Source organism: Colobus angolensis, unplaced genomic scaffold (assembly GCF_000951035.1).
Source record: "Colobus angolensis palliatus isolate OR3802 unplaced genomic scaffold, Cang.pa_1.0 Scaffold13, whole genome shotgun sequence".
NCBI lineage: Eukaryota > Metazoa > Chordata > Mammalia > Primates > Cercopithecidae > Colobus > Colobus angolensis.
The window spans coordinates 21,318,044-21,343,509 of NW_012114252.1; the positions used below are offsets into that span (position 1 = coordinate 21,318,044).

A 25,466-nucleotide genomic window follows, 5' to 3' on the forward strand; every position below is an offset into this window, starting at 1 on the left:
TGTAACTCTTAAATTCTAGAAAAACGGAACAGACTGTTTTATTGATAAAAGTTATGCAGCCAAGATATTGTCCCTGGCACCTGTAACTTTTTTGTTTTTAAAGCCAAACAAAACAAAAAACCCAGCTTAAACTCTTCTAAATATTTTTATATGTGAAGTTACTCAAAGTATTTTATATGTATGTGTTAAATGAGGAAAAAACATTTTTTTTTTTTTTTTTTTTACTCTGGCATGAGAACCAAAAACCTAGTAATTCAGATTAAGCAAAACTTAACACACACACATTTAAACAAAATAAAAACAAGATCCCAGAAATTACAATTAAAATAAACTACAGCCATGTATCTTTAATTCAAAACTAAAAAACTGGCCAAATAATGGAAATAATTATGTATCTACTGAAACCAAGAACAATTTCATGTAGAACATTCAGGTAATTGGGAGAAAAAAAATCCTGTTTCAATGATCAAGAATGATTCCCTCAAGCCTGTAATCCCAGCACTTTGGGAGGCCGAGATGGGCGGATCACGAGGTCAGGAGTTCGAGACCATCCTGGCTAACATGGTGAAACCCCGTCTCTACTAAAAAATACAAAAAGCTAGCCGGGCAAGGTGGCTGGCGCCTGTAGTCCCAGCTACTTGGGAGGCTGAGGCAGGAGAATGGCGTAAACCCGGGAGGCAGAGCTTGCAGTGAGCTGAGATCCAGCCACTGCACTCCAGCCTGGGCGACAGAGCAAGACTCCGTCTCAAAAAAAAAAAAAAAAAAAAAAAAAGAATGATTCCCAATACCCAACATACCACATTCAGTATGCAATGTAAAAGGGGGGGAAATCACCTTTTCCCACAGGGAAAAGAGTGGTGGGAGTGTGGGTAAGCTGAAGATGCCCATCTATACTCACACAAACACAAAATAGAAAAATATATACAACACACCCTTGTGACGTGTGGGGCAAATCTAAGGACTGTCAACTACATAAAAGAAGCATTAGAAGTTCCAGGAAATTAGTCAAGTCACAGTCAGTATACAAATTAGGAAAACCAGACATGAGCGGCTTTAAAGTAATGTGCATCTTGGCTGAAATATTTTTACTGTGATAATCACAGTAACATCAGTCATGTACTGTGTACCTGGAACAGTGGCTCAACCTGTTAGGTCTACGTATTACCTGCAACACTTAAGCAGAAGTGCCGGCTCCAACCATATTTTTGTCTAAATTAGCACCCTCAGGCTTAGGACCAGGAATGTCTAGTTTGGGAAGGCTGCATGGCGAGTTTAATGTGCAAAATGTGAACTTCTAATCACTGGTCAACCAAAACAAATCCTCCTCCTAAAGGAAGAAAATAAGATCCCCGAAAATCAGCCGGACTCTTTAAACCAAATGTATGTAGTTATCGAGGATTAGGAAACAAGGAATCCTCAGAAATGCTTTTCAGGGTAATTAAGCAATGTGGTACTGGCCAATTCAACTGACCTCAGAAACCCTGAGACGAGTTTTACAAACTCTTCTAGGTGCATTTTGAGTCCAATTAGCATATTAGGTGATCCCTTTTTAAAAATACTAAACAGAGTTTAAGATTTATCAGCAATAAGAAAATGAAGCATAAATCATTTTTCAAGGACATTTAGACTATACAGTGACATACACGGACAGACATGTACAATTCGTGCATGAGGGCAAGAGGCCACTCTACAATATTAACCAGGCTTTAAAGGAAATGACAAAGGATTTTTTAAAAAAGTGGATGCTCTTAAAAAGACTTTGAAAATACATTAGAAAAAATATATTAAAACATGGTACAAATAAATGACAATGCTGAATACATCACTATTAAAAAAGACCATTTTGAATTTTATGCAGATCTTCACATCATGCTTATGATTTTAGCATCTTTCTGGAAATGCTTAACTCATAAAAATCTTGGATTTTATAAAACTGTTAAGTTTATACATTACTACAAAAAGTCTTATCACAGGAATTTTTATGGTGACAAGATTTAAATAGTTGTGAAGTACATAATACTGACATTTTATCAACTTTATAGGAAAAAAAGTTTCACTTGGACAAACTCATTAAAATAAGGTAGAAAAGATGGTTGGTTCATGAAATTTAAAGTTAACCAAAACCTCTAGATTTTTAAGTGATTAACGATATAGTCACTCAGTTTTTCTTATGCTATAACTGGTAGGTTTTTTTTTTTTAAACCAACAGACAAAAAACTGTGCTTATCCTCAGCAAATCTGAGCTCACAATCTAGTTCATTACTTTACACTCCCACCTCTCCCTTTCTATGTCCACTAAATACACCTGCCAAGCTATCACATTTACCTTATTAAGACTTTTTTTTTTTAAAGAGACGAGGTCTCACTATGTTGCCCAGGCTGGTCTCAAACTCCTGAGTTCAAGTAATCCTTCTGTCTCAGCCTCCCAATGACAACTGGCCTAAGACATCTTATAGATACAGATGATTTTCCTATAGGAAAGGGAGATGTTTTCAACTTCGAGTGATTGGCTGACTGCTTATTTGCAAACTCAAACATACCTTAAAACACAAATTAGCCCAGCGTGATAGCATGCACCTGTAATCCCAGCTACTTGGGAAGCCCAGACAGGAGAACTGCTTTAACCTGGGAGGCGGAGATTGCAGTGAGCTGAGATCACACCATTGCGCTCCAGACTGTGTCACAGAGCAAGACTGTCTTTTTAAAAAAGGGTGGAAAAATACTTACAATGAAAATAACTTACCTTAGGGACTTAAATCCTCAAGATCAAATTATACATCAGATCTTGCTGTGATAAATGAACACGTATTACCATGTGGGGTACAGAGACCAGCTGAGGTCAAATCATAGTACAGAAATAGTACAGAAAACATTTACCTTCTCAAATGTGAAAATGTTTTACTGCCAGACCATCAGCAATTTTTATAAAAGCCCAGGAACATTTACAAGAAACAAATTATAAAAAAAAAAAAAAAAATCAGGCACAGTGGCAGATTTTCTTTAATAGATATATTTCAAACAGATACAACAGATTAAAAAATCTAATTCACGGCAGGTAAACATGGGTGCTCAAAGAGTTCCACACAGACATTTACACTTGGGCTGTTAGTATTTCCCTCACATCCCCTTTTGTTAAGTGTCCCATCTTCGCAGTGGCAGTACAGGAGAAATCTCCTCCGTCACCGCACAATCCACCAGGCACTAATATTACCACCTGAAGTGAAGGTCTCATCTCGAAGGTGCGTTCAGCCATAAAAAGAAAACATATTAAAGAAAGAAAAAATAAGCGTGCTCTTCCCACCCACAAAGTGGTCTCACCTTCAGTTCTAGCTTTCTTTACTCCAAAGGCTTCTGAGTCTTCCAAGCATCTCTTTCGATTTGTTCCCACACTAATATGATTAGGAAATACATTCTGATGACCCCCATTTAAGATGCCATTGTTATAGAAATGGTTCAGATGACAATTCTGGAGGTTCAAGAGAAACTGGGCACACTCTTGGAAACCCTGGGTTTGTGCAATGTCTGCTGCTGTCAGGCCACTGGCATTTCTCAGGCTGTACAACACAAAAACACTGAATTATACCCCGTCCGCGTGCTAACCTGGTCTCTGCTCCTGCTGAACTGACTAGCTATCTGAGGGTGGTATGAAAGAGTAAACAAATTCATAGCAAATCTTCATTAAAGAAGTAGTTAATCAATCTAGCTCTGTAACTAACTTCTCTTATACATATTTGATTTCTAAGCAAGATTTGGGAAGATAAAATAAATATGCTAAACGTTTTAAAAAGGCATCTTCCTATTTAACTTCTCAAAATCATGTTTTATATTTAAATTTAGTCTGAAGAATCTAAATTTATGCTAACTTCAGACTTGAAACTGAATTATATATTATCTGCACTTAATTTTAATAACCCATTCCTTTAGCGTGAATAAAATCATAACAAACAAACATGTACTGAAATTGTCCATGGCATTCATAACTGTCTTCCTAAAAATAAAAGTAATGGCTTAGCAACAAAGCCAGCCTTTATGCTTACATGTGACACTGTAAGTGGAAGTTTAGAAGGATGTCCTGACATTAAAGTAACTATCATCAGACTCCAGAGCTGAAAAGCTGTTTTTCTGTCAGATTTTGATTGTTTTGGCCTTGCTTGGAAAAACTTGCAAAAGTATTACATTTTTGGCATTCTAGAGCATTTGAGTACTTGGTTCCTTTAAAAAGGCTTTGAATACTGTCCTAAAAACTCATCCCTCTCACTCACAAGAACGAAAGCTTTACCTCGCTAATAGTACTAAAAAGGAAAGGTCTGGGATTTCTACAGTAGCTAAAACTCAGATTAAAGTAGGAAGTGATGGCAGAATAAGTGAAAGAGCTGAATAAAATAGAGTAAGTTGAACTTGTAAACCTTTAGATACTGAATTAAAACTGAGGGATCAAAGGTAACTCCATGTTGAAGTTCCCCTGGAAGACAAGAATGTACACTGCTCTGTGAAATAAACCTGTAAAAAAGCAGACATCCTGTTAGCTGCAGGTTGATAAACAAACTGGAGAAGTACTTAACAGCAAAGACAGCTTCCATACCTGTTCAGCAAGCTACACTACATCCACAGCAAAAGCATGATGAAATAAAGGCCTTGTGCTGTGTCTCTCAAACAACCAATCCAGAACCCTGATGCTTTTCTTGGGGTTACTGTTAATGCAAAAAAACAAAAACAAAAAAACCCTGCATTTGAGAGTGAAAACTACAGAATTAGGGACAAATAATATTTTCTTATTTATAAGAACAATAATCTTGTATTCGTTATTTCCGGACATCATAAAGCTCTGACCTCAGAAATGAAAAGTGGGCATGGACGCTCACTAAACGTGTCTCTACTTTTTAAAGCATACATGTATTATACATTTTGAAAAAAGACCCAAATCCTATTTGATCAGGTATAAAAGAGAATTGAGAATCTCAGAAACCAACAAAATTCTTAAAAATATAAGGCAGCTATGTGCAGGATGATTAGAAACTGAAGTCGGTATTTTTATTAGCCAATAAGACTTCATGGCTATGAATGGTCATATTTTCTAGTGTTGCATATTTTTATTTTGATATATGAATTAAATGAAAAGGAAGCACTGAACTTTGGGCAGACTGAATTATATTAATTACACTGTACAAAATCAGATCACCTTGTTATTGAAATAGAAAATATACTAAGTGACAGCTTAATCATATAGCTGAACTTTTTATTAATGGTGTTATTTCACTTTCAAAAGATATCAGAAGTGCAGATGACCTGGGAGGGTCTAACTCTGTCAATAATGTGAACAGAAAAATAGGTTGCCACATGAAAATTCAAAAACTCTTCAAGGAGAACATAAGTTTATAAACTGATTGTTTCTACAGACAAGCACAGACTTGCTCTCCAAAATCAAGAAATAGAGACATGAGAAGCTACTGCTTAGTATTAGAACAAATAAAAATATGAAACAAATCCCACAATAAAGATTACTCTTTAGTGGACCAGAGAATAAAAAAGAGCAAACAGATTTTTGAAATGGCACTTAGAATCATAAATACCATGCTGGGTGTGGTGGCTCACGCCTGTAATTCTAGCACTTTGGGAGGCCAAGGTGGGTGGATCACCTGACGTCACGAGCTTTGAGGCCAGCTTGGCTTACGTGGTGAAACCCCATCTCTACTAAAAATACAAAAAATTAGCTGAGCGTTGTGGTGGCACATGCCTATGGTCCCTGCAACTCAGGAGGCTGAGGCAGGAGAATCGCTTGAACCTGGGAGGTAGAGGCTGCAGTGGGCTGAGATCACACCACTGCACTCCAGCCTGGGCGACAAGAGTGAGACTCTATCTCTAAATAAATAAATAAATACCAATTCGCTGAGGGAAGTTTACATGCTCAACGGGCATGCCAACATTCTGAAGTTGTTGAAAGAACATCCAAAGCACATTCAATTCCTTTATTCCTTATTCAGAAGCTGAAGACTACACTGAATTTGGGTTAAAACAGCAAGTTTACTGATCTTCCAAAGAAATATAACCTTAAAGAAAAATAATCAACAAAATAGTGCCAACATAGGGAGATTCCTGGAGACTGAAGTTTGAGAGTGTTGCCTACACATAGATAGCACCGGTAAGCTCTCCCACTTTGCTTTTTCCCCTACCAAAAGTAGTTAAACATGTGCTTGTCCTCTACTTAGACCAACCAAATTTCCATGTGGTCTTAGGTATTATCTCAAAATTTACTTCACTAAAAGAGCTCAAAAGATGGATTATGGCCCACTCATGCTATATACTCTACTCATGCATAAGGACCAAGGAAGAAAGAACAATCACAGGTCAAACAACTTCTAGCAGCTCACGTAATGTGGGGGCACTAGAAGGCAGACATGATGGGGAGGATCAAAAAGTTCTAGAAATTGTATTGGACAGGTATCAGAATCCAGGATACACGGTAACTGGAGGAATTACTGAGAGCAGACTGTAATTTTGCTCTACATTTAAGTGGCACTATCTATGCAGCATTATCAGAAACAGAAATATCCAGCACCCTTTCTCTGCTGCTAGTGAGGTACAAGAACATTTCAACTCTTATCGTTTCCCTTGTTACCAAGGGCTGAATGTATACAACATACAGTTTAACTTGATAGCATTTATATACTACTCTGAGGAAATCTGTTTTATATTCTACTGAGGAAATCTGTTGGTACCTGACTCAGGAACACAACACAAAATGACACCACCATCTCTTGCCCCTGAAAGTCTTCATTCTCATTTCCTCTCCTTACCTACATTCATCACCTCCACTATCCCTGCTCACATTCAAAACCTTGCAAGTGGTCGCTCAACTGTGTAGTGCACATTACAGAAACTGGCCTGAAATGATCATTAAGGATCATCTCCCAGAAGGCACTTTTCTAAAAAGGACTATGTAGTTACTTTAGACTTTGAAGACCATACATTCTCAGTTCTACTCAATTCTTTTGTTGTAGGCTGAAAGCAGCCTCAAGACAATTAAGCATGGCTATGCTCTCATAAAGCTTTATTTACGAACACTAAAATTGAAATTTCATCTAATTTTATATACTAGAAAATATTATTCTATTGATTTTTGCTCAACTATTTAAAAATGTAAAAACCATTCTTGGCCCACAGGTCATACAAAAAAAGGCAGCAGGCCAGAACTGAATAACATTTAACCAAATAGATACTGTAAATATTCCTCTATTATGGAGTACACTGTAAATTCCAATACAACATATAGGGATTAAAAAAACAAAATAGCATATGCATCACCTCAAACACTTTTCATTTGTATTGAATTAGCTACATAAAAAAAAATTAAAAATTACCATTAACTAGTCACCCTACAGGGCAAGGTAACACTAGAATTTACTCTTTCCATCTAGTAACCACTCTTTTTTAAAGAGACAGAGTATCTCCCTGTTGCCCCAGCTGAAGTGCAGTGGCACAATGGTAGTTCACTGCAGCCTGGAACTCCTGGGCTAAGGGATCCTCCTTAGCCTCAGCCTCCCAAGTAGCTAGGTATACAGGCATGTGCCACCATGCCTGGCTACTTTTTTTTCTTTTAATTTTGAAAGAGATGTTGCTCAGGCTGGTCTCAAACTCCAGGCCTCAAGTGATCCTCCCACCTCAGACTCCTAAAGCACTGAGATTAGAGGCATGAGCCACTCTCTACTTCTATGAGATCTTTTTTACCTTCCCTGTAAGTACAGTACACGGAGTATTTATCTTTCTGTGCCTGGCTTACCTAACATAATGTCTTCTAAGCTCATACATGTTGCTGAGAATTACAGAATTTTGTTTTTTTAATGGCTAAATGGTATTCCATTGGGTATACATACCACTGTTCGTTTGCTGACAGACACTCAGGTTGATTCCAAATCTTGGCTATTGTGAACAGTGCTGGAATGAGCATGGCAGGTGCACATGTCTCAGTATATGGATTTTCTTTTGGATATATACTCAGTAGTAAGACTGCTGAATCATCTGGTAGTTCTATTTTTAGTGTGTTCAGGAACCTCCATACTGTTTTCCACAATGGCTTTACAGGTCTACATTCCCACTAACAGTGTTTAAACGTTCCTTTGTCTCTGCATTCTCATCAGCATTTGTTACTGTCTTTTTCATAACTGTCATTCTAACGGGGATAAGACAGTCTCTCATTGTGGTTTTGATTCTCTTTAGAGTATTTCTCCTCTTAATATTCCTCTACTCTTAATAATGGATTTTCTGAAAACATCTATTAATTTTACGCACTATTCAACTCAAATAAAACAGTAACTTTTTAAAAGTTGCCAAATCTGTCACAAAATATTAAATCAAAGAAAAATATATAAAGGTAAACTTGAGAGGGGTGTAAAAAAAAAAAGACCCTCAGAGAACACTTAGCTGTAAAACAATCATTCCTATTCCTAAATTGAGTGTTTTTGGTTACATGTTCTAAGTGCCTTGCAATAAACCAGGCAATGTGCTTTATCTGGAAAAAGGGAGCCCTAACTTCAAAGTCTGAGTTGCTCAAACTTTTTTAATAGTTAAATTTCAAATATGTTAGACTGAAAATAATTTGGGTTTCCAAGTCAAAGATTAGAATAATCATTAAAGATCATAAAAGAGTTTCAGGTCTTTAAATTCTATGTTCATATGTGCTTTCCTATTTGTTAAGCAATAAATATTTCAATTTTCATGTTTTAATTGCTGAAATTCAGTAAGAGTTGAACACATAAATGAAACACTTGATTTATAGGTTCTGTGTTTCCATCCACACTCAAACCTAGTACTTCTAGTACTTTGTTCTGTCATAGTAATTTTTAAATACTCCATCCTTTACCCTTCACTCCACAGGTTTTTTGTCGTTTGTTTTAAACAGGGTTTCACTCCCGTCACCCAGGCTGGAGTGCAGTGGTGCAATGACAGCTCACTGTAGCCTCCTCTACCTCCCAGGCTCAGGTGCTCCTCCCACCTCAGCCTCCTGAATAGCTGGGACCACAGGTACCACCAACCATGCCCAACTATTTTTTTTTTTTTTGAGACGAAGTTTCACTCTTGTTGCCCAGGCTGGTGTGCAATGGCGTGATCTCGGCTCACCGCAACCTCCACCTCCTGGGTTCAAGAGGTTCTCCTGCCTCAGCCTCCCAACTAGCTGGGATTACAAGCGCCCACCACCACACCCAGCTAATTTTTTATATTTTTAGTAGAGACAGGGTTTCACCATGTTGGCCAGGCTGGTCTTAAACTCCTGACCTCAGGTGATCCACCCACCTCAGCCTCCCAAAGTGCTGGGATTACAGGCAAGAGCCACTGCGCCCAGCCATTGTTTTTAAGTTTTTTATGGTACGTCACCATAGGCACTAACTGCTGGTCACTCCTGTCAACCTCAAGTGAGGTATCAGTAGTAAAGACAAAGTTCATCTAGACTGTGTTTACGCACACTATTCCAAAGGGAAAATTAAAGTATCCAGAAGAAAGAATTTAAAAAGAGTCTCAAAAACGATTTTGAATGCAAACTGGTGGTAATGAAGGTATACACATTATTTTCAGATGAAATCTTCAAAACAGATGCACTTTTGAACTGAGCACCCCCAGTTTGATGCAGCTGGTTACATGGGCTGTGCCTGACCTAAAATGCGTGTCTGTCCGTTTCTGAAAATAGGAGTGTGTCGTTCTACAGCTATAGCCTGTCCTCCCTGGTCCTCTCCAACATCCATTTGAAAAATCTTTGAAAATGGGAAGAGATTTTTAAAACTCAGACAACGGTCAACTTGCGGTTCAAACTGGCTCTAGTTTGAAGTTCTAAAATTAACTTTCTTTAAAAGAAACGCAGCATGATCAGATTTTTAGGCTAGCAAGCTAAATGTGCTGCAATTTATTGTGGAAACTATGATGGCTGTGCTTTTATCTATAAATTCTATCCCTGTAACATTCACCAAGACTAGGAAAAGCAGTCACTGAGCAGACCACCCACTTGCTCTCTACTATTCTTTCAAAACAGGAATATTAAAATGTGGGACAACACAATCATTTTTACTGTGAATTACATGTTCTGTTAAATAACTGGCAAAAACAAATCAAACCGGCATTAACTTTACTAAAGACACAAATGCTTATATGCTATATTTTCTTATTCTGAATAGAATATTAAAATTTGTTACCTCTAGGCCAAGGACAGTGGCTCAACCCTATAATCCTGGCGCTTTGGGAGACAGAGGCAGGAGGATCACTTGAGGCCAGAAGTTTGAGAACAGCCTAGGCAACACAGGAAGACCTTGTCTCTTCAAACACTCAAATTGTTATCTGAGAACTCTCCCCAAAGAACTTTCACTAAAATTGATATCTAAGAATTCTCCCCAAAAGAACTTTAAAAATCAGGCTCCACTCTGAAGCCAGCCAGGGTCCCACCAGTTTCCACTTATAGTGCCACAATTCCAGAACAAAGGAGAAGCCATTCTGATGAGAACGACTTTGTTTTAATTTTGAGGAAACCACAGATCAGGAAATACCTGAAGTTTAATTTTTAGAATCCGAGTTGTCACATCACCTCCAGGATGTTTTCTTATTGTTAATGCCATGTGACAATAAAAGATAACAATTTTTATATAAATAATATTTCTGTTAAAATTCTGATCTCAACTTAGCTATTGTTAGTTTACAAATAGAAAGGTAGATATCATAAATTAGGTAAGCAAAGCATGCAAATCTAAAGCATCTCTATCTGAATTCCTAGATTAGCGTTAAAACCAATCACCGCAACAAATACCTCAACAGTATGCCTCGTGTGCAGAAAGGAAGCGATACTGAACATTCAATGCCACAACTGTAAGGTTTTCGGAGAAGCACCTGTGGCAGTTTCAGCAGTTTCTATATGGAATGCTCCCCCTTTCTAGGATTACTTGAAAAAATCAAGTCAATTCGAATTACGTAGCTGTAAAACATTGACATGTGTAGTTTTTACAGATTCAGAATCTTCTGTGTGATTTAAAACGGGCAATGGTTCATAATACAGGAAACTTAAATAATAAGGGATCACATATTTGCAGGCAACATTTGGATTAAAAATACATACACACATAATGTGCAGAAGCACGCTGACTGAGCTTAAGCCATTGTCATGTGACCACCTTGACCATGAGCTATTGCTCTAAAACACTGCCTTTTAAATTACCTTTGGTAATTTTTTAGCATGAAGCCAATTTAAATATGTCAATATTTCAACATAAGTTTAACAGTATGGACTAAAAACCATCAACTCACGATTCTGGTTACTTTAAAATTTGGTATGCTGTATCTCAAATACATTAGTAACTATTCCTAGATGGAAATAAGCAAATACATGGAATCATTAAAAAAAGATAAAAAACATTACTAAATTGTCCATTTGTACAGACAAAACATTAGCAAACATCTAAGATATCTTCAGCAAAAGAAATACGTGTATTTTTAACCCTTTGGTATCCAAACTCTTATTTAATTATGAAGACTTTCTTAAATATATCCTTCAGTTAATAACAGGAAGAAACTATTTTAAAGAGTTTCTACCTAAATAAATTTGGTGCCAAGTTTTCAAGTTCAAAGTTACTGAGGATAGTTTTACGCTGCAATTGAACCACAATTATGTTTGTATACATTAAAAGGTAAAACCATGATTCCAGGAGTTTGATGAAATATTTAGCATGCTCCTGCTATAATTTAGCAAGGGAAAAAGACATTTGGATTTAGAAATCATTAGTTTTATTTGAAAGCACTATCTACAAAAGCAGTAAAGAAATTTTATCTGTATTTTAATCGAGCTGCTATGAACAACAATCAAAATTCTAAACTTAATTTCTTAAGTCTGGAATGGTATCAACCCACTTACTGTCCCTGTCCCTGTCTAGCAGGCAGAACTTAACAGCTATCTCAGGAAGAGATTCCTCCATCCTGAAATACTTTAACAACCAGAAAATAGCCAAGACCAGACAAGTGTGCTGTGGTGACAACTAGATAAAAGGAGGCTGCTGCACAGTGGCTCACACCTGTAAACCCAGTGCTCTGGGAGGCCAAGGTGGAAGGACTGCTTGAGCCCAGGAGTTTTGAGACCAGCCTAGGTAACATAGCAAGACCCCCATCTCCACAAAACATTTTAAAAAATTAGTTGGGCATGGTGGTATGTGCCTGTAGTCCTGGCTACTCAAGAATCTGAGGCAGGAGGATCACTGGAGCCCAGGAGTTTGAAGTTGCAGTGAACTATAATCATGCCACTGTACTTTAGCCTGGATGACAGAGTGAGACTCTGTCTCTTTAAAAAAAAAAAAAAGAGGCAAAAAGTAGGATGTGAGGATGACCAGAATTCAGAGGATCTAAAATCAGAAAATATGAATTCAGAGTCATAATTCTGGTAGATTTTGTAACTATTATTGTGACGGGCAAAAAAATGAATAAATGAAAATAAACCACAAATTTCAAAATGAATGGCTGAAAGTAAATCTAGGTTACATTTTGCCAAGGGCAAAAGTCGCAAATGAATTTAACACTAGTATTAAATATGCTCATCACCTGTATTTGCCCTAATGAAAATCTGTTTTCTAGACCGGGCTCTATGGTAAACAAAGGTGGGTCATAAATGGTCAATTATGATCCAAACTAAGACAATTCCATTTTAATTAAAATGTCTAAAAGCGAAGCAGTTTTCGTGGCATTAAAATAGTCTACTAACATCACATTCTAGGCTTTTATTATAGCCAACTGTGCCTACTTTCTAAACTAGGCGAGAGACTTCTAGAGTTAAGTCACTGAATTTGCTTATATAAGGCTATTGATACTTCTCAAGCTATCTAATGATCCCAGTTAAGATAAAAATAATTAAGTTAAAATACATGTATCCCAGCTGAAGATCTGGTTACCACAGAATAAATGGCTTCCAAAGAAATCTTCTCCTATAGAAAAGTTCTGAGACTTTGCCATTAAACACTGGCATCCATATAATGTAGTATTAAAATGCAACTACAAATCTGCCTGAGATGCAAGGAATGCTGGTTTCATTCTAAATCTCTTTATTTCTACTCAGTGGTATAAAGCTTATTTTACTAGCTGGTTGATATGGAAACATCCTCTACTTTATCTCAAGAAAATAAAGACGAATTAGCCAAAATTAATTGGTACCAAATTACTAAAAGTACAGCTAATCCAAGGCTCAAATTCTGCTATTTACAATGTTAGTAGTGAAAAGATCTTCTTAATTATCAGCAGATAGTAAGTTTTCAAGTCTTTTTCCAAAATCACATTAAGACTTCATGTTATACTGTTACTTGTTCCATCGTCCAAAAGAAAAATGAGATGACAATCTTTTTGTAATATATCCTCTTCTTCCAGTCAAAACCTGAGTATCAAGCAAGCAGCACTCAAATACTAGCTGTAGTAGAAAAATGGAACTACTATATAAGCAAGATTAAGGATGGTGACAACTTCACGTACTTGCTGAAAACTCCACACACAGAGATTTAGGTCCTTTAAAGTACACAAACATTGAGTTTGGTCACAAGTTAGATTTAATCCTGTGCATTTTAATTTTTAGATGTAAACAATGGTAAATAATAATGACCAACATATAAGCCAGAAACAGAGCCTCACATACAGAAAACTTGGCACCAAAACTCAAGATTTAAAATAAGTAAAGAAAAAGAAAGTCCATTAACATACTCACGTGTGGTGCTAGAAAATTTAATACGATGCACAGCAGCTGAAATGCGTTATCTTACAGATGCAACCTACATTAACAAGTAAGTTATATAACAAACCGTTCTAGCCACAGACACTTAGTGTACTTGCCCTTATAATTATGTACCTGATGTCCAAAAAAGCACAACAATTGAAGACTTTGGGCACTTTAGGTAGCAGATATATAAAAAGCAAAGCAGGAATTAAGAGCAAATTAATTTAATAATACTGATATAAGGCAGCTTTTAATCTATTCACAGGACAAGGAAAAATTTATGTTATCTCCTAAATATTATAGCATGTAATATGAAGAGTTGATAATCTGGTCCATTCTGAATGAAAAAAAAAAAAGTAACTTTAAATAATTCTATGCTCCTTGAACGTTTTTAAAAAAGAAATGGTTATGATTTGCTAGGACTACACTTTACCATATGAGCAGCATTACAGGGAATAAAATAGACCTAGTACCATTATTTTGGAGATTCAAACTATTACACGTTGGTGGACTAAATGGGGTAAAGTATAAAAATGTGCAGAAATCAAGAAGCAACTTACAAATTAACTTACTGACAAGTGACATTTTATCTAGATGTTAAAATGAAATAACCACATATACAATAGCAATGAATAATGATTACTTGTGTGCTATCTCCAGGCCAAAGGCTTATAACTTTAAGAATTGTTTTTGGCTAGGTAGCTCAGGCTAAATATTTCTTGTAAAAAAAAAATATGAAAGCTCAGTCCAGGGAAGTCACCATAATGCAGGGTCTTGAGGGGTGGCTCTTATACTGAGAAGGAAAAACATGACTGGCACCTGAGCCCATCTCAGCCACACCTGGTGGAAAAGAGACACTTGAGGGCCCTGTAACCAAGGACAGAATTATAAATAAAAGATTCTCATTTTTAAAAAGACACCTACTAAAAAAAGGACATTGTGATATTTATTGGCTGAAAAGATTAAGCTATTCATAAAATGAATAAAACACTTTTGTAATAAAATGTTCAGGACCAACTAGAGTATTATTTAGAAAGTCATTAAAAATATCAACTTCTAATTATCCACTGTTTCAATAAATGACAAGCAATTTAATCATATGACTCCGTATTTTATAATGAAAGCTTCTGTTATTAAAGATGTTTTTAATCTACAGCTAAGAAAAATGCACAACTTTGCTTTAAAGCAATCCACTGAGAATCATCTCAATGTTCTACTATCGTATAAAACATGCTATCAATTGTTTCAACATTACCTTTAGTCACAACTATACATGAAGTCGCAAGAGTCCCTGCAATGTAACAGTAAATAGAGGCCATGTTTATAATACTAAATCACTATATAAGGATCACAGCCCAAACTAATGGCGAATCTTGCCAATAAACTTAACAAAACAGAAGCTAAGATATTCACAGATGATTGACAGCCTCTGGTACCTACACATGTTGTGCGTTCAATGAACCTGTATGGTTTTGCTGTCTAGGATCTATTTTCAATATTTACTATAATACAGAGTCAAAGCAATGAAATGGAAACCAAAGGGTTAAACTAGTTTTGTGGGTTTTATTTCCTCCAAAGTCTAAATGTTCACATTTCTGATTAGAATAATGTGGTTTATAATTAATCTTTATGAATTATTCGTAACATTTAAGGTAAAACAAAAAAGCTGATATCAGTTATTTTGGTTATTATGGCTCTATAGCTTACACTCAATATTTAAGGGTGAAAACCGCATCCATTTTGTTAATGCTGTGAACTGCAGAAGAAAAATTTTTATAATATAAATCTTTAAGAAAAAGTTAATACAAATAAATTTAATAGTTAAAATAAATGTATAATGCCATGGCTAGCTAATGATTTGCATATAAGATCTCACTTCTAAAAGAATACACGTAAACATTAAGATTGTCCTATCAAAGCATAAATAAGCTAACTGATGTAAGCTGGGCTAAAACAAAAGATATTTTAAAATAATGCCACCAGTACCAGAAGCTTACAGCAAGCTTGAGGTCTTTAATGAAATAATCCTATTTTACAAGGAACTATCAACCATTAAGTTATAATAGGCTTTAAAACATAACTTTCTCACATCTGCTAAGATGTGGAAATCAAAACAAAGAAAAGTGAATTTTCTTCAGAAACCTTTTGAGCCAGAGAGGCCTGAAAAGATATTTTAATCCAATCCAAGCTTCTTGTTTTGAAATCAAAACTTGGCAAAGAAAAGTTTAAAGACCACAGTGACACAACTAGTTAGTGGCAAAGTAATGGTGGCAAAGTAATGATGCCAAGTTCCAAATCTAATTAGTTAACTGTTCTTTCAGTTCAAATACACTCTCTTGGCAAGAATATTGAGGCTGCTGTGAAATTAAACCCCCACCTCTAGAGATCAATTTAATCCACACAATTTTCCTCACTAACACCAACTGTTCTAAAAGGCAAAATTACATTACTAATTTTGAAAACAAAGTTTTAGGATTTTTGCCTGCTTATGTACTACCTTTAAACAAAACATCCTCGACTACATCTTCAGCTGGCAAGAATAAACGAAAAACACTTACTCGACGTGAGCCCCATTTGCCACAAGGGCACTGATGCATTCTAGGCTCCCAGAGCGAGCTGCCTTGTGAATGGGAGTTTCACCCTCACAATCCTGAAACAACAAAAAGCAAAATATACACATACTCAGAAGAAAATTTCTGACATTTTGAAGCAATGTCACTAGCACAGATCAGAGACCTTCTCATCTCTCTTTGAAGTAAAACATGTTGAGCAAGATCTGAAGCAGAACACAAAGAAACTTACCCGTGAACAGAGGATGAGAGCGAACCAGGAGGGGCCAAGATATTTGGTCAATGACCAAATATCTCGGGGCCTCTCTAGCAGTGACAGCATGAATGCTCTCAACAGTGATTTATAAATCACTTTATGCTGGATCTTAGCAGATCTTAGCACATGTGTGTTTTATATAAACCCAGAATAAGTAACTAAACCAACCAACCAACCACACACACATTAAAATAGTCATCGAGGCCAAGAAATGGCACGTAAGAGCTGACATATGGTCTCAGCTACTCACTTTCCCCTGTGCCTACCCCAAGGCCAACCCGAGTCAACACCATCAATGTCAATCTTGAATCTTCTGCTTTGAACTTGAAGTGGAACCACAACTTAGACAAGATGGCTTAAGGTTCAATGTTTGATCTATTTTCAATATTTACTAGAGGGAATAGTTAGTGAATATTCCCAATCTATTTTCAGTATTTATTAGAGGAAAGGGAAAAGAACACAAAGGCAAAGCAAACCAAGCTTCAATTCCTGCTTCAGAAAGTACACTTCCCCCGCTGGGGCGGAGGGGAGGTGAAGCCCACACAGAGGCAGAGGAAAACCAGCAGACCCAGGAAAGCCACTGTGAACATCAGCAGCCAACCCAGGTCTACACCGAATGAATGAAACAATGTGAAAGACCATCTTCACAGGCTATCAGCTAAGCAAGAGAGAGGAAAGGCAATCAGACACAGCAATCAAGAGAAAAAAGTGATTTCTGGTGGAAAATGAAGACTCTGGGAAATCCTGGGGCTCCACAGCAACACCTGTTGAATACTCACACAGAAACCTCACTGGAAGCTGAACTGGGCAGACTACCACACAATTAAGAGACCAAGATAAAAAGGAGTGCAGTAATTGTGGGTCACTTAGAAAACAGTTCATTCCTAAATTCAGTAAATAGCTAAGGTCCTTCACCAACACATACTCACAGGAAAAAACATGAGGTGAAGGCCACCCAAAGTTAAAAAACAGCGGTAGATTAATTCACAGAAAAATAAGAGTATGAAAGGCTCAAATGCTTGGTGGAGGGAAAAGTGTGCACATTTATTTAAACAAAGGTCTAAAGATAATATAAAGCAATGTGAAGCTCTAAACAGAAAAATCCATTTTTGAAGACAGAAACACAGAAAACCATGCAGCTATAAATGATCCAGCCAACACGGATTTCTTAAAAAGCGAAAACCTAGTCCTAACCTCCCCAAAAAAGAGGTGGGGAGGGGAGAGAAGCAGTACAAAATAAAGACAAATAAAAATTACATAAAAACATTCCCAAGAAAACTGGAGCTGAGACTTAGATACAGTTTTGCCAAAAAAGAAAAAAGCTAAAAAGGAAAAAAGGTCTTTAAAGCTATCCTTGGAACAAGACAAAAAAGTAAAGGTCTGTCATGGTGGGATATTAACAGATGACAGAGAAAAAGCAAAACTACCAAGCTCTTCAGGGATAATCTTTAAGGGCAGAGCAAACACTGAAGAAAAACCCGGGCACCCTGAGAGAAGGTAGCCAAGAGAAAAGATACTTCCAGCAAAGAGCCAGGTGAAGGTGCCCGGGCCTCCAGCTCAGCCCAGTCACATCGCAGCCACGACAAATTGAGTGATACAGGGAACTGGGAGCAGTGCCAGAATGCTCAAGACAGGCTGGGCACCCTGGGTTTTCATAAAGAAAAATTTCATTTCTAATCTAGATATGAAAAATTAAAGACAACATCAAATGCCAGCAAAATTCTATGAGGCATATGAAAGAGAATGTTTGCTAATTACACACCAAGGCTAGTCAATATAGATTCACTAAAAACAAAATCACAGGAAACCTGACTTCATTTCCTCTTGGGGAAACCTAGAACACAGGCCTCCAGGCAGCATATGAGCTTTGGTAATCTCACAGGCTCACCTTAGAGATTGCCCAAAAAGTCTGTGGTGTTAACCTTGAGGAAAATGAACTTAGAACTGTTAGTAGCTAACACTCCAAAAGATTAACAGACTAGAAATTGTCTTAAAACACTGCATCAACAGGCTCAAAAAATTAAATGGAGAAACAAACAACAAAGGAGAAAGACCTGGATCTGGCATCCTGAGTTTCTATGAGAAATTAAGAGAAACGGTCTGCCTGGAGATGAGTCAGCAGGTAGGCGGGGTGGGGAGCTAACAAAAGGGCTACTGTGTCCTCAGTAATCACTGGGTGCTGAAATTCACCCACTACATAATAAAGTGAGATGATGCCTGAGATTGGGACGTAAACTCCACATGCTAGCAGACCACAACTACCTAAGACACACTAAGGAGAAAATCCAGGATGCTTAACAATGCCAAATGATATGCCCTAGGCACATGTGAGGACTTGGAAATGTCCCCCCGGATATTTCAAGTACAGGGAGGGCTGCAAAGAAAAAGATTTTAGGATCCTGCCTGGGAAGAAGCAGAGTGTGGTAGAGGTTTCCAGAAGGTGTTATCTAGAGGCATCTGAGAGGAAGGTGGGGGACACAGCAGCACACTTTCTGCCCCACTCCCTTTATCTACTGAAAACACTCAACTGCCATAAGACACTTTGAAAAGGGGGCTTCTCGATTTAAAAAAGACTGGAAAGCAGTGTTAGACCATTTCTCTAGTCCTCTCTAAATAAGATGCTATGTAACAATTTCATGAAAATTAATATACAAAAATTATATAAATTCCATACTAATTACTGCCATTCATGGAATTATTCACCGTATTTTACTGATAAGGAGATTGAGCCACAGACCAAGTTAATGACTTGCCCAAGGAATCAAGCCCACACTGCCCTTTCTACCAGGAGACAGGGGTAGGGAAGGAAAAACACAAGGCGATGCCCAGCACATAAGGGTATAGAGTAGGTTAATTCATAACTTTAATTTATGAATATGAGCAGCAGAGAAATATACATTATGTAAAGGCATACATGCAGAGATGGAAGGAGAGAAGTGGCAGCACAACCTTAAAAGTTGTCCCACATCCCAAGTTTCAGTTTAGTAACAAACAGGCCTAAACTCTTGGCCACCTTCCCTTCCATTGTTTTTTCTACTTCGTATCTCTTAAGGCGACAAACTGCCTTATCACTTACCCCACTTTCCCACTGATCCTTGTTTTAAATCATGGCTAAAAACACCTTCTTTCTCAATTACTGCTTAGATGTGCAGCTGAGTTTTTAGGAGAGGGACTAGCAACAACCTTATACCTGGTTATAATCAAGGACTGAATTTTGGGAAAGACAGAAAAGTAGAAAGACGACTTTGCATACAAGACCTTGATGACTATAAAGCATTTAAAAATAGGAGTAAAAGAGGCATAAAAAAACAGCTCCCAGAGCCTATGCCCAGGTCTTAAGAGAAGAAAATTACAAATTAGTCTAAGGACTAATCCATCTTCAGCAAAGGACACTGATTCCAGGGACTGCTCCCAGTCAGACAACCTAATGGTTATCAGATGCTGCTTGTCTTATACAACCAAGTACCTAACAATCTGAAGGCTCGTGTGTATGGTTTAGGTGAAATGATACTGAAAACACGCCATGAAAAAAATCTGGCACGATTATCTTCCTGTTTGTATGCTTAAATACCAAGTCCTCAAGTCACTTACTCTTCCGACTTAGTAAATGATACTTAGCTACTTATCTGCATCAAGGCATCAACTTGTATCTAAAGCTCACTTTGGGGCTGACTTAATAGTCATGCTTTTTCTAGGATGAAAGTGTTTTTACAATTATCTGTGGAAATAAGGCTAAGGCAGCTGTGAGAAGAAAGCCAGGAAACCTGGGCTTAAGGCCAGGCTCCTTTAATTACCAGCTATAACCTTGGGCACAGCACCCTGGATCAGTTTATCACACAATAGGTGAAAGCACTCTATGAACAGAAAGCATTCCTATGGAAAGGGTCTATTATATAACTTCACAAACAAGTGAAGAAACATCAACTCCAGTTTGCCCTCAGGTAAAGATATCAAACTCTAATTAAGGCCTCCATTTAAAGCAATACTGTGTATAATTATAACTGCAAAAACCAAAAGCAAAAGCAAAAGTCCATCACCAGCACTCTTACCGGTTTGTTAATGTTGGCTCCTGCTTGAATCAGCCAGACCAGGCACTGAGGATGTCCCCCAAAGGCCGCAATGTGGGCTGGCGTCTGCGCGTACCGTGTGGTAGAGACATTGAGTGTGGCTCCAGCTCTCACCAACTGCACTAAGCACTCCAACTTCGAAAACAAGAGGGGTAATGAAAACACGCAGACATGTCAGTACACTATTCAATATTACAGGAATAATCTAAATTCTATAATGGTGACAAATGGCATTGTTACCAGTTTTTTAATAGATCAAATTAAGTCACTCTTTCCCAATGCCATGCAAATTTTAAAGAGCATTTAAAATAACATTTTCCCTTGTCCTTATGAAAAAGATAGGAAGTAGAAAAATGCAAAAAGACTAATAACACTACACAGATTTAAATATTTTGGTTTCCCTACAATAAGCCAAAATCAGAAAATATTGGACTGCGCTGTTCCAAGACTTCCAACAAAAATGTTTGTTGCACAGACTATTCTAAACAAAAATGTTAAAGGGATTGGCAGGTTAAAAAACTTTGTGTAGGCCGGGAGCGGTGGCTCATGCCTGTAATCCTAGCACTTTGGGAGGCCATGGCGGGTGGATCACTTGAGGTCAGGAATTCGAAACCAACCTGGCCAACATGGTGAAACCCCGTCTCTACTAAAAATACAAAAAACTTACCCGGGCGTGGTGGCGGGCACCTGTAATCCCAGCTACTTGGGAGGCTGAGGCAGGAGAACTGCTTGAACCTGGAAGGTGGAGGTTTGCAGGGAGCTGAGATCATGCCACTGCACTCCAACCTTGGTGACAAAGCAAGTCTCCATCTCAAACAACACTTTGTGTAATGCCGGGCGCAGTGACTCAAGTCTGTAATCCCAGCACTTTGGGAGGCCAAGGTGGGTGGATCACCTGAGGTCAGGGGTTCAAGACCAGCCTGGCCAACACTGTGAAATCCCATGTTGGGGTTTCAAAAATACAAAATTACAAAAAATTAGCTGGGCGCGTAGTGCATGCCTATAATCCCAGCTACTCAGAAGGCTGAGGCAGGAGAATCGCTTGATCCTGGGAGGCGGAGGTTCCAGTGAGCAGAGATCACGCTGCTGCACTCCAGCTTGGGCAACAGGGCAAGGCCCTGTCTCAAAAAAAAACAAAACAACAACGAAAAACCCCACAAACTTTGTGTAGCTATAGTAAACTCCTCATAGTCAAAGGCTATTTTTTATAGTGTGCACAACTGTGCACTTTTACACAAGCCAGCACTGAATACTCATTGATTACTCAATTGAGACCCCATTCTCCACATTTTTTTACTCTTTTCAAATGATTTGTATTTTAAAACCCTATGTTAAAAAAAAAAAGCCTACAGCATAAGTGAGCAACGCACCCAGTGGGTGACTAACACTGGCAAGTTAAGACTTTGTGGCCAGGCACCAATACTATGATAGCCTCTGGCTAAAATAATTCACCACATTCAACAAATTTAGCAAGTGCCTACCATGTGCCAAGGAATTGTTCAACCCACCTTCTCTGATCCGAGACTGCTTGTTTTCCCTCACTCCAATCACAATGCAGTTAGGGAACAAGCTATGCCTGACCGCAAGCAAGTCTCTTGAAGAGGAGAGACCTCACCTGAAGCAAAATACCTGACACTCTCCCATCTCACCTCAAGGTTTCCTTTTCCATCTCTCTAAGTACTGTCAGGCTTTCAATGCACACTCCTGTGAGATGAAGGGTATACAGACTCAAAACACCCTCTTCAACCAACTTGGACCTGGGAGTAAAGGCTGATGTCTTTTTTTTTTTTTTTTTTGAGACGGAGTCTCGCTCTGTCGCCCAGGCTGGAGTGCAGTGGCGGGGTCTTGGTTCACTGCAAGCTCCGCCTCCCGGGTTCGCTGCCTCAGCCTCTCGAGTAGCTGGGACTACAGGCCCCCGCTACCACGCCCGGCTAATTTTTTGTATTTTTAGTAGAGACGGAGTTTCACAATGTTAGACAGGATGGTCTCGATCTCCTGACGTCGTGATCCACCCGCCTCGGCCTCCCAAAGTGCTGGGATTACAGGCGTGAGCCACTGCACCCGGCCGTCTATTTTTATTTATTGCCTTTATTAATTTACTGGGTGAAAATGGAAGTATTAACTAGCGATAAGATGAACAAGTCTCAAATCCAATAAAAACAAAACGGATGAAAATCACTTGGCATACCAAAAATCATCCACTGAGGGCTCGCTGGGCTTAAACCTGTTACCCTTGGGTTCAATTTAGAAACTTGGATTCGTCATTCTGGAAAGATACTGTTCAATATGATATCATAAAAAGTACAACAGAGATTTTTAAACAACCCGTTTAGTCCTCTGGAAGCAAACGAGTCTTACCAGCGGTTAGGGATCTTGTGCACCACTGGCACATTTCTAAGAACACGAGCCTGAAACCTGTGTAAGAGCGCAGCCGTTAGCAGGGCTGGGGAGAAAGCCAAGACTTCGCAAGCGGCAGCCCTGAGTCCTGGCCTGCCTTCTGTCCTAACAGCTTCTTCTCAGAAGAGAATGTTTGGACCCTGGACAGGGGCTTTCTAAGGCCCCTTCGGTATCTAAGACCAAACAGCCCTATGATTCAGACAGCTGGAAACAATGAAGTAACTGCTTCTTGTTACAACATTAAATGACTAAGGTAAAGCTACTACTCAAAGTTCCATGGAAGCAGACTTTTGAAAAGTGATTTCAGTTGTTTTTATAAAAATTGTGATAAAATACACCTTAAAAGTTACTATTTTAAAGCAGTTATGGCTATTTTAATCCCCAGAGACAAGTGGAGGCGCCATTGGGTGAAATTTTGTAAGTGACCATCTGTAATGAAGCTTTAAGCATTCTACAGATCGTTGTTGACTGTCACCCAGTAATGTGTCATTCTCAACCAGGGTAGAAAGGACGGAATCCTAAAGTTTAGTGTAAAAATAAACCACAGCAAGGGACACTCTGGAGAGAGGAAATCCTCAGATTACTGACTACCTCGGGAAATCTATTTAAGGCCTCAGGCAGAAGCGCAGGGAGGCGGCTTTTTTACTTTTGTTTGTTAAGAAACTCATTTCCCCTGGGCACCTGTTTCCTCCAGCTGGTACTACGGTTGCACAACTTCAGACAGTGCCACAGGAACCTAACAGCCCTTGAGGGTGGATAAGCTCGCTTGTCCCACCCCGATCGTCAAAACTCCTTCTCATAAAGAAAAGTGACTTTTCCACTTTAAAAGGAGAATCAGAAACTGCTTCCCAAAAGATACAACTGCGTTGTGAATGTAGCACCAGGGGCAGCAAGGTAAAGCGCAACTTTGTCAGCTGGTAACGACATTACCAGGGCCAGGCCTTCGTAAAATAACTTATTTCACATTATCTCCCACGTATTTCTGCAAAACCATTTAACCCCATCTCATCATTTACGAGAAAAACACTATAAATATTCCTGAATTTTAGTGAATTAAAAATATTAATCATTAAAACCAGCCACTTCTGAAAAGGTCGGTGAAATCTCATTTTAAGATTTCTCTGAGCAAGCACCCCAGCGACTTCACAGATGAGGAAACTGTGGCTATGTTTTAAAACCTTAAAGCAGCACTGTGTTCCCTCAGAATTTTCAGTTTAAAAAAAGAGGGGAACGTAAAGGCTCCACGGGAAGAGAATTCCGCTCAAATTAACCACTTCTGCAGTAATTTAGATCCAAGATAAACACAGCCGTTACTAATTTTCCTGAAGCGGGGCCAGTTACGAGCTTTAAAGCAAACCCAGAAGCCGGAGAGCCGGCCTCCATCCCACACAGCTGCCCGAGCTTTCCAGACCCGCCGGGGAGCTCGTCCTCAGCGCGGCCCTTGGCTCCCGGCGAGGGTGTGCCGAACCAGGTCGACCGCGCCCGGCCATTCCCCGCGCGCCTCTTTCCGGCACCGCGAGGGCGAAAGACGCCTCCGACCCCGCCTCGGCTCCTCGTAAGCCGCCGGGGCGGCTACGCGGCATAATACCCGGCTCTGCGAAGTCGCCCGCGCCATCCGCGCGCGCAGTCTCCGGCCGACAGGCGCCGGGACTCCTGGAGCCCGCCTTGTTAGAAACTTGCTACACGCGCCGCCGCACATGCGCCCTAGGCCCCTCGGGGCGCAGGCGCCACCGACCCCGCTTCCGCCCAGCGCTCCCAGCACGCCCCGCGTCCCCCGGCTGCCCCGCCGCGGCCCCTGACGGCGAGCGCTGCCGCACAGGCGCCTTAGGCCCCGCGAGGCACAGGCGCCGCCGACCCCGCTTCCGCCCCGCGATCCCGGCACGCCCCGCGCCCCCCGCACCTCACACCCGCTTTCACCGACCCCCATGGACAGCGGCGGAAAATGGCGCCTTAAAGCGTTCGCGCCCACCTTTCCGAAGTGCGCGGCCCAGTGTACGGGCGTCCAGCCATAGAAGGAGTCCTCAGAGGTCAGGTGGGCGTGAGGCGTCTGCTGCAGCAGCGAGCAGAGCGTGGCCAGGTCCCCGTCGCGGCAGGCGCGGTGCAGCGGGAAACGGAGCGAGAGCAGCTCCTCGCTAGAGAACCCCGCTTCCACGCCCGCGCCCGCTCCCGCCGCTGACATGGTCCGTCACTGGAGAGCGCGGGATTGTCTGGCGGAGAGGACTCGAGAAGCCGCCGCCGCCGAAGCACAAAGGAACGAGACTAGCGCGGCGGTCGTGTCCCACAGGCTGCCGAGCGGAGCGCGCACCGAGGGGTCGGGGCGGGGCCTGGCCAGAGGACGCCTTGTGCAGTCGGGCAGGGGGCGGGGCCTGGAGCCGCGGACCTCTGGAGCGGCCGGGCAGGAGGCGGTACTTGAGCCGCAGGACGCTTGGAGCAGCCGGGCGGAGGGCGGGGCCTGGAGCTGC

General features: G+C 39.8%; 1 protein-coding gene across 3 annotated transcripts in view; it reads right to left on the reverse strand.

Moving 5' to 3' along the window:
- The window catches only part of ANKRD10 (ankyrin repeat domain 10), a 36,485-nt gene extending 11,153 nt beyond the window's left edge, over window positions 1-25,332 (reverse strand). Inside the window, exons 1-5 of one of the 3 annotated variants that reach the window (XR_001000839.1) lie at window positions 24,974-25,332; window positions 20,590-20,742; window positions 16,273-16,364; window positions 4,407-4,500; window positions 3,319-3,554 (exon numbers count right to left, since the gene is read on the reverse strand). Coding sequence is in view for 2 of the 3 variants with exons in the window: in XM_011933898.1 (XP_011789288.1) it covers window positions 3,319-3,554; window positions 16,273-16,364; window positions 20,590-20,742; window positions 24,974-25,183 (691 nt within the window). In the remaining variant the exon portion in view is untranslated. Of the gene's footprint in view, window positions 1-2,977; window positions 3,555-4,406; window positions 4,501-16,272; window positions 16,365-20,589; window positions 20,743-24,973 lie in introns of those variants that run through there. The other 2 variants (XM_011933899.1, XM_011933898.1) reach the window with 2 other exon arrangements.
- Between the last annotated feature and the right edge of the window lie 134 nt (window positions 25,333-25,466).